The sequence below is a fragment of the Xenia sp. Carnegie-2017 genome, unplaced genomic scaffold, assembly GCF_021976095.1.
Source record: "Xenia sp. Carnegie-2017 unplaced genomic scaffold, XeniaSp_v1 HiC_scaffold_20, whole genome shotgun sequence".
Taxonomy (NCBI): Eukaryota; Metazoa; Cnidaria; class Anthozoa; order Malacalcyonacea; family Xeniidae; genus Xenia; species Xenia sp. Carnegie-2017.
The window spans coordinates 4,004,350-4,012,534 of NW_025813483.1; the positions used below are offsets into that span (position 1 = coordinate 4,004,350).

Here is an 8,185-nt window from a genome sequence, read left to right on the forward strand (position 1 = left end):
AGAAACCTGAATCCAGAGGCGATAATCTCGCTGAGGTAGGGAAGTAAATGACCTCGTCTATTATTCCTGAAATTGGTCGTTTATGGGAAATTTAAAGTTGCGTTATGAAAATCACTCAATGCAGCTACCATGTCGTTGAGGAATTCCACTCGGAAATTCATACGTAAATCTGATTATTTTCAATGCACTTTTATTTAATCTACTATATTGTATATCAGTAATCCGTGGTTAAACTCTCTTTGCTCAAAATACTGGAAACTGCCGAAAGCCGTTAAAGTTTTGTTATAGTTGTTCGCGAGAAGAGAGGTATTGGAAAATTACCCTTGTTAAAAATGGTAAAAATATTTTTTGAAAAAACAGCAAGAGAAAGAGTGCTTGGAGGAATTACTTTGAGAGGTAAAAATTTTCCATAAGATTAATGTTTACTGAGAAAATTACCGTGGACAAATTTCAATTTTGAATAAATTAACAAATGTTTTTGGCAGAGATGTAATTTTCATATTTTCAAAGAAAAAATCACATGAGACGTAAAAGAACACTTAACTCAAACTAATCATGCATTATTTAATAGATATTGACATTGTTTTGTTGATACACGATCATACACGATGGACAAATGCTTGGAAGACTTAAATAATCTTGGTCTCGTGTGATTTTTTCTTTCAAAATATGAAAATTCAATCTCTGCCAAGAGTATTTATTAATTTATGCAGAATTTGACCTGCGATGGCGCATAGTAATTTTCTCAGTAAATATGGACTTATGCAAATTTTGTCCTCACATTACCACACCTGAAGTCAACCTTTTAATCGCATTGAGCACTTCAGAGAGGTTATTTCTTTTGGTTATTTGAAGTTACAGCTGTGTCGACAAAGCCATTTCAGAGGAGTCTCCGTTTGAGGAATTTCCTCATGCTTTGACACATATGCCGTGTTTTTCGTCATGGTCATTTTAACATAAAACATTAGAGATTCTTCCCTCTAATAAAGCTCATACATTTAAAAACTCGTATTCTGTTGTACAGGTCATTTTAATAACATATGAACATCAAAGCCTTGCTACAAGTAGAAGTGTAAAGAATGTTCTCGTTCTCTGTTGTTCATTCATCACTATCTGCTCTACAGATAGCGCGGCATTAAATTGTACTATTTTTTGTTTTACCCTTCACGCGTTCTGATTTATTTTCCTCTTTCGTTATTTCGTTCATTGTGATGTCGTATTTTCGGTCGAAATTCTCGGAAAATACAAAATTTTAATGAACTTTAGGATAATTTAAAAACAAATCACCAATATGATATTGCTTTAATATTTAAAATTGCGTGGGATGTCTAATTTGAATAACACAGCCACTCTGACTCATGACACTGCAATGAATACTAAACATTAGCAATTGTGTTACACAACATAAATTTCTCAACCAATGCTTTTTTAGTCAGTCAAAGACAAAAGACAATAACCTGGCCAAGCCTTAAAAACTTAACCTCCTTTCATTTTATATAAAGAATATTCTTGACCTGTGAAGACGACAATTCCCGTGGAATAATAATGTTGTTGAAATATTTCTTCCACGTTGTTTATTTACTTCTGATATTTCATTTCATCTTGGTTTCATCGCATTGGTGGCGAAGAAGACGAAGAAGGCGACCTCCTCCTTCACCAGTGAACTGTCGAGTTTCACGTAAGTTTCTTTTTGGGTGTTTATTTTACACGAAGGAAAATGTTTTGTGTATACCAACACGAATTACTTAGTGTACCTATAATTTCTTTATATCAAGGCAACTTCCTACATTGTGGGTTAGTATGTATGATTATTCTGTTCATCGTTTAATTTAAACAAGCATGGATGCCAATGTTTAATGTTGAAATTCAATTCGAAATTGCGCTCAAATGTTAGTTTTAAGATGTCAAGTGTTTGGTGTGTTTGACTATATAAATACACTATGCCTTAGAAATCAGAGGAACGTAGTTTATCCTAGTTGCAATTATCTATTGTTTTGTCTATTTGATTAGCTAAAACAAACCAATTTTGAAAATTACGAGATATTTGAAACCGGAGGAACATATAATGTGCGCATCCTCGTTCTTGTTGCATTTCCTTGATCGTTTAATTATTTTTTGATCGACAACTCTTAGTGTCACATTGATTTTGCATGAAAGAAGTAATAATAGATGACGATAAATCACTGGCAGAAAAATGAAGTTTACAAATACACATTAATAATATTGTGTATTCCACAGTCCAGATAAGATATTTGACATAATTTACTTTCACTTTAGATCTACAGGAATTAGGAAACGCTCATCGTTTTTCGTTTTAAATTAACGGTCATATTCAATTTTCCGTTTCGTTCTAGCGATTTTTTGCAAGTAAAATGAAATAACCTTTTATAAGCTCTTAATTTGTTCATTATTTAAACATGACACTGTTTTCCCGAGCAATATATCTCATGCTTCGTTGAGCAATATATCTCATTCATCGTTCGATCACATCGTACGATGTTGTGTACGTAATTGAGTGGTTAAGGCTAAGGCTCTAATCTACATTACATCTTCCATGCTCGTCTTTGTTCTTTCCTTGAGTCATATGCTGTCACGTTTACTAATCACATTTGTTGCTTATATTTGTTGAAAGAAAAGGTTGAAATCTAAATGACTCACCATGAATAAATTATTAGACAATGAAAATTCAAAAATGACATGGCTTAGGAGGAGTGTATATATTGGAAACTTAAGAAGTGTTCTGCATCTTACCAGAGTTTCATATCAGCAAAACCCACGTAGATCTTAATTTTTCGATTCAACCGAAACATCAGTTTTTACAGTACAGTCTTCATTAACACGTCATTCTTTGTTGTCTTGTATAATTTATGAGTTTTGGCCAACAATTGAACAATAAACCATGCAGTGAATGATATGATATTCTTTTCCCTTTGTACAGCATGGACGCCATTTAGTGCATGTAGCACAAAATGTGGTATTGGAACAATTACTCGTCGTCGTCATATCATCAAGTATCCTGCGTACGGAGGCTCTTTCTGTCCTTACTTAGTGGAGTCTCGTCAATGTGGTTCACCAAACGGGGGGTGTGGTGACATTTGTAACCCTGTTGATGGATCGTGTTCTTGTGTAAGTCGTCCTGGGTACAAACTTGAAGGTAATGATTATTTAATTTTTTGGGTGTTCGAGTTATTGAGGGTGTTTTTCAATTTCGTATATTAGGTCACTACGAAAGGATTAGCAGTTTCATTAATTCTTTACAATTTACTCAGAAATGTACAGATCATTCGGCAGTGATTAAATACTTTAAAAAACAAGTACTTCTTAATATAAATACGAACTGCTAGATCAGTAATATCAAAGTTGCGTAATTAAGCCACTTGTTCGTGATGAACTTTTGAAACTGTATTGCACGTATCATTTTTCAAATTCTTGCGGGTTGAATCAAATTTACACTTAAGACTTACAAAATTTGAGCCGTTAGGATTTATCCTTCAGCGTTAAAAATTGAAATTGAAATTTGTTCCAGTTGGCAAAGGATTTTAGCTACAACAAAATGTACTATTGAATAAAGAAAGGAATTGAATTTGCTTCGAGTTAGCATAGAGATATTGGATTTTTACTTTGTAATTCTTCAAACATAAGTTTTGTATCACCCAATCTTCCATTTAGCTGATGGTGAATCATGTGGTGATATAAACGAGTGTGAAAATGGAAATGGTGGTTGTATCAACTCCAACTGTAGAAACACAGATGGTAGTTATTGGTGTGATTGTTTACCTGGTTATAAACCATCAACTATAAACTCAAAGAATTGTTTACCTAAATCATGTTTACCGCTGATTCCACGCCAATGCCCGCGAACTGCATATCATGACGAGTTTGGAACAGCCTGCATGCCTGCACAGATCAATTGTCCACACGGGCTTGAATTTATGAAATCCTGTTCCATCAACTGTGACAGAAACTTTAAACTTGCTGTGATTAAATCACCAGACGTCAGTAAAACTTTTGCTGAAAACTTCCACAAGGCAGATTTCAATGCACCCAATGAAATAACCGTGTGCTCTTTAGACGGAAACAATAGAAATGTGGTTTGGGACTGGAATCCAAATACTTCTCCCTACTACTGTAGGAGAGTTAATGATCCACCTTCGAATATCGTCTTTTCAAATATTGCCATTGATGAGAAAATGAAAATTCTCTCCAGTATTGGCCATTTCACTGCAAACGATCCTCAACATGATCAACTGACGTTCACAATAGTGAACGCAGAGGCAAATTTTTACTTTCTCATTCAAGGTAATTTGCTGTTGGCGAAGAAACGTTTAGTGTGGAAACCCCAATCAAATAATATCTACACAGTTGAAATCAAAGTAAGCGATAATGGTTCACCTGTTATGTTTACTACAAAAACTTTTAGAATTACTGTGTTGAACATTAATGATCCTCCTTACGACATAAAACTTTCAAATAACGAAGTGTTTGAAAATGTCAAGATTGGTTCTGTTGTTGGTAATCTAACAGCTAGAGATGATGATCTTGGTCAAAAACGCACTTCAAATTTTAACTGGGAGCTGGTCGACTCCGATATGGGTTACTTTAAGCTTTTAGGTCATCAGATAATTGTTGCGAAAAGTCTTGATCACGAAGCAAAGAATGTACATCGTATAAAAGTAAAATGTACGGACAGCGGTAACCCACCTAAATCTTCGTCTATCCAAAGTTTGTTTATTGTTGTACAAGATAGCAACGATTCACCAAAGTATATTAATTTGACAAATAATCAGGTGCCGGAAAATTCCGATCTCGGCTCTATCGTTGGCTACTTCGGAGCGATTGATGACGATAACGACACGCTTAAATTTGAATTGAAAGAAAGCGATGTTATGGTTCGTAGGAAATTTGCTTTGCAAGGTTTGTTTGTGAAACAAGTTTCTAGACGAGCAAAAGTATGAGATCCAGTTAAGATTTACATTTATAACCTCTGATTTTCTAATGTACTTTCTTGCAATAACTTAGACTGCCTCACCTAATCTACTTTGATAGTTCTTCTGACTTTAATATCAAACAGAAGATGAAATAGTTTAGTATGAAGGCAAAAGGAGATACTTTCCTTAAAGAAAATTCTAATGGGATCCTGTACAGCTTGTCAACTCAATTTTTCATCTGTTAAACCTTTCATTTTTCCCTATAGGTGCTAAAATTGACCATCGTCTTCAAAATGGCAAATCTGTTAAGATTTTCTCAACCCCCCTTGTTGTAAACGGTTCTCTTGATTACGAAGAGGAGAATGAGTACATTGTTTGGTTAACTGTCACAGATCCGGGGGGAGTGACGCGTAAAAAATTTCGAATTGAAGTAACCGATGTGAATGAAGCTCCAACGGATATTTTGATGACTGAAAATTTTGCAGCGGAAAATTCTCCTTCTTCAACAATGATTGGAGAGTTTTTGGTGAGTTAAATGTGTTGATTTCTTATACTTATTGTTTGTTATGAAGTTGTGCGAAGATTGCTCGATGGTCCTCAATGAAAGGCAATGTTTTTCATATTTCAATTATAGATGTTCTTTCTGAAGTATTTGTTTGAACTGTTGCGGTTTTTATTGTACGTGCATGCACCTAAAACAATATTTAAATTTTACACTGTCTCAAGAAACTCAACAAAACGAATTTCATATCCAATGTTATTCATTTAGTGAAAACTGGTCCCTAGTGCAAACGTATAGTTGTGTTAAAAATGAAGCATGGAACATTTGTCTTATAGTAACAACTTCTGTCAACAGGTGAAAGATCCGGACGTAAAAAGTGTGCCACCTCAGATCCACATTTGCTCCCTCGAGAGCTCTTTAAATGGTGACGAAGATGAGTTTTACATTACTCACGAAACTGATCGCAATATTCTTCGAGTTAAATGGAATGACCGTCTTGATTTTGAAAGAAAAAATGCATACAATATCACTGTCACTTGTCGCGATACTGGCTTCAGTATTTCTAAATTATTCCAAATTTTTATCACTGGTAAGTCTAATGTTTGAATACATATAACGTGTGCTGTGCAAATATTTCTAACTAACGCTGCATGGTAAACTATCCTGTAGACTGTTGTTGTCTTTTTTATTTTTTAAATGCTTATTTTATATACTTCACTATCGGCCTGATGTCCCTTTAAATGTGGTGAAAAACTCATTTTTTTAAATCGCTCATTTTATATATCAGTGATCAGTGTTTACCTGAAGACTTGAACTTTGCACTGTGGTCTAAGGCCAAAAAAGAATCAAAGCTGCACTTTATTTGTGCATTGTTTTATTCCTTTAAGTGTTTATTTTTTCTTTATTTTATGCTTTCGTTTAAAACTTTTAATATTCAATTGTATTCGTCTAATGTTATTTTATAGATGTTAACGAAGCACCAACATCTCTTTATTTATCCAACTCAACTCTTCAAGAAAACTCTCCTAACACGACGTATGTTGGTACTTTAACCGCTGAAGATCCCGATGGCTCCAATCAATCCTTTACTTACACTCTTGCTGATAATACTGCATCTTTTCTCATTGGTGGAACCAATCATGATGAATTATTTCATTTGGGATCAGTTGATTACGAGCTTACACCAAGTCTATTGGTGCACGTTATTGTCACTGATGGCGGTGGATTGCATTTTGAAAAAATTTTTACCATAACTGTTCTAGGTTTGTTTATTTACAAAGAACAATTCTATTGGCAACTTTTAAATATTTGAGATCACTTAGTTTACTGGGGAACAATATGTGTCATAGTGGGATGAAGATGATCTGATAGGGTTAATTACTACATTAAAAACGAGCGCCAAAGTAGGTTCAGGAATGATTGGGAGATCGCACCTTTATGCTAAACTCTAATTTAACAATAAGCAGGTGTGCAGGAGGTATGATTAGGGTGGCAGTAGACATCAAGGTTTGGGGAATGTTTATGAAACTACTTGCTGAGTGTGTGATATAGTATAACCGATGGTACATTTTTAAATGAACTATTTTTGTGTTTGTTTTTTTTATAGACGTAAATGATGCGCCAACGGACATTGAAATAAGAAAGGATTCTTCATTGACTGAAAACAGCGTTGAAAATATTTTTATCAGCAATGTCGCCATGATTGATGAAGACAGGAACATAAAAACTTCATGTAAACTTCTTGACTCCAGCGAGGATCGAGTGAAACTAGACTTGCTCACGTTGCTTGTCGGTCTACGACCTACAGATTATGAAAGTCTGGATTCTTCAAAATCTTTAAAGATAAATATCAGCTGTGAAGATGAATTTGGAATGAGTATCAATAAGTTGTTTGTGATCCCAGTCAAAGGTAAAGTTAGATTTAGGAGAAGAGAGAAAAATGTGAATGATATTTTAAAGAAAGTATGTCGATATTTACAGATGTGAATGAACCGCCCTCAATGATGGAGTTGATTGGAACGGAAATTCGTGAAAATATGAATAATAGCTTCGTGGGAATTGTGAATATCACAGATCCAGATGTTGGCCAGAAATTTGACTGTAGAATACTCAACAGCAGAGGAGCCATTAACAACGCTTCTTTCTATATTGACAACAACTCTAACCCTCCAATTTTAAAGACCCTTCGTCCTCTTGATTTTGAAGACCAGCGTATGATATATATCAACATAAAATGTGAGGAAATATTAGACAATCCTAATGAACTTGAGAACTCTATCGAAAGACAGTTCAGAATTGACGTTATGGGTAAGACTATATAAACTTTACATCTACTCTAACATGTATTTGGTTGCGTTTTAAGATTTTATCCAATTTAAAATGTAATGAATGGGTTCTATTACTCTAAATGCAAACGTTGATAAAAGTGAAATTTTGGATCCGATTTAAGAAGTGTACATTCAATTTTTGCTCATCTTGTCCACTCTACATGTAAACGGTATATACTGCCTCAACTTTGTTAACATACACTTCATGCTGTTTTATAGACACGAACGAATATCCCATGATTCAATGCGATACACCATTCATTGTGTTGTCGTCTTTCTCACCTGGCTCGGCCATTGGACTGGTGACAAGTTATGATCCAGACAACGAACGCTTTATAAGTCCGAAGAGAAAATTTATAACTCACTTAGCAGTGTCATTTCTCGACACGTATAATACATCGCGTGATCACGAATGTCATTCATTCTGA

General features: G+C 34.6%; 1 protein-coding gene across 1 annotated transcript in view; it reads left to right on the forward strand.

Moving 5' to 3' along the window:
- The window catches only part of LOC124441072 (cadherin-23-like), a 9,725-nt gene extending 1,540 nt beyond the window's left edge, over positions 1-8,185 (forward strand). Inside the window, exons 2-10 of the mRNA XM_046991502.1 lie at positions 1,433-1,678; positions 2,939-3,154; positions 3,670-4,914; positions 5,195-5,454; positions 5,785-6,019; positions 6,396-6,692; positions 7,037-7,339; positions 7,411-7,737; positions 7,977-8,185. Of these exons, the coding sequence (XP_046847458.1) occupies positions 1,546-1,678; positions 2,939-3,154; positions 3,670-4,914; positions 5,195-5,454; positions 5,785-6,019; positions 6,396-6,692; positions 7,037-7,339; positions 7,411-7,737; positions 7,977-8,185 (3,225 nt within the window). The 5' untranslated portion in view covers positions 1,433-1,545. The remainder of the gene's footprint in view (positions 1-1,432; positions 1,679-2,938; positions 3,155-3,669; positions 4,915-5,194; positions 5,455-5,784; positions 6,020-6,395; positions 6,693-7,036; positions 7,340-7,410; positions 7,738-7,976) is intronic.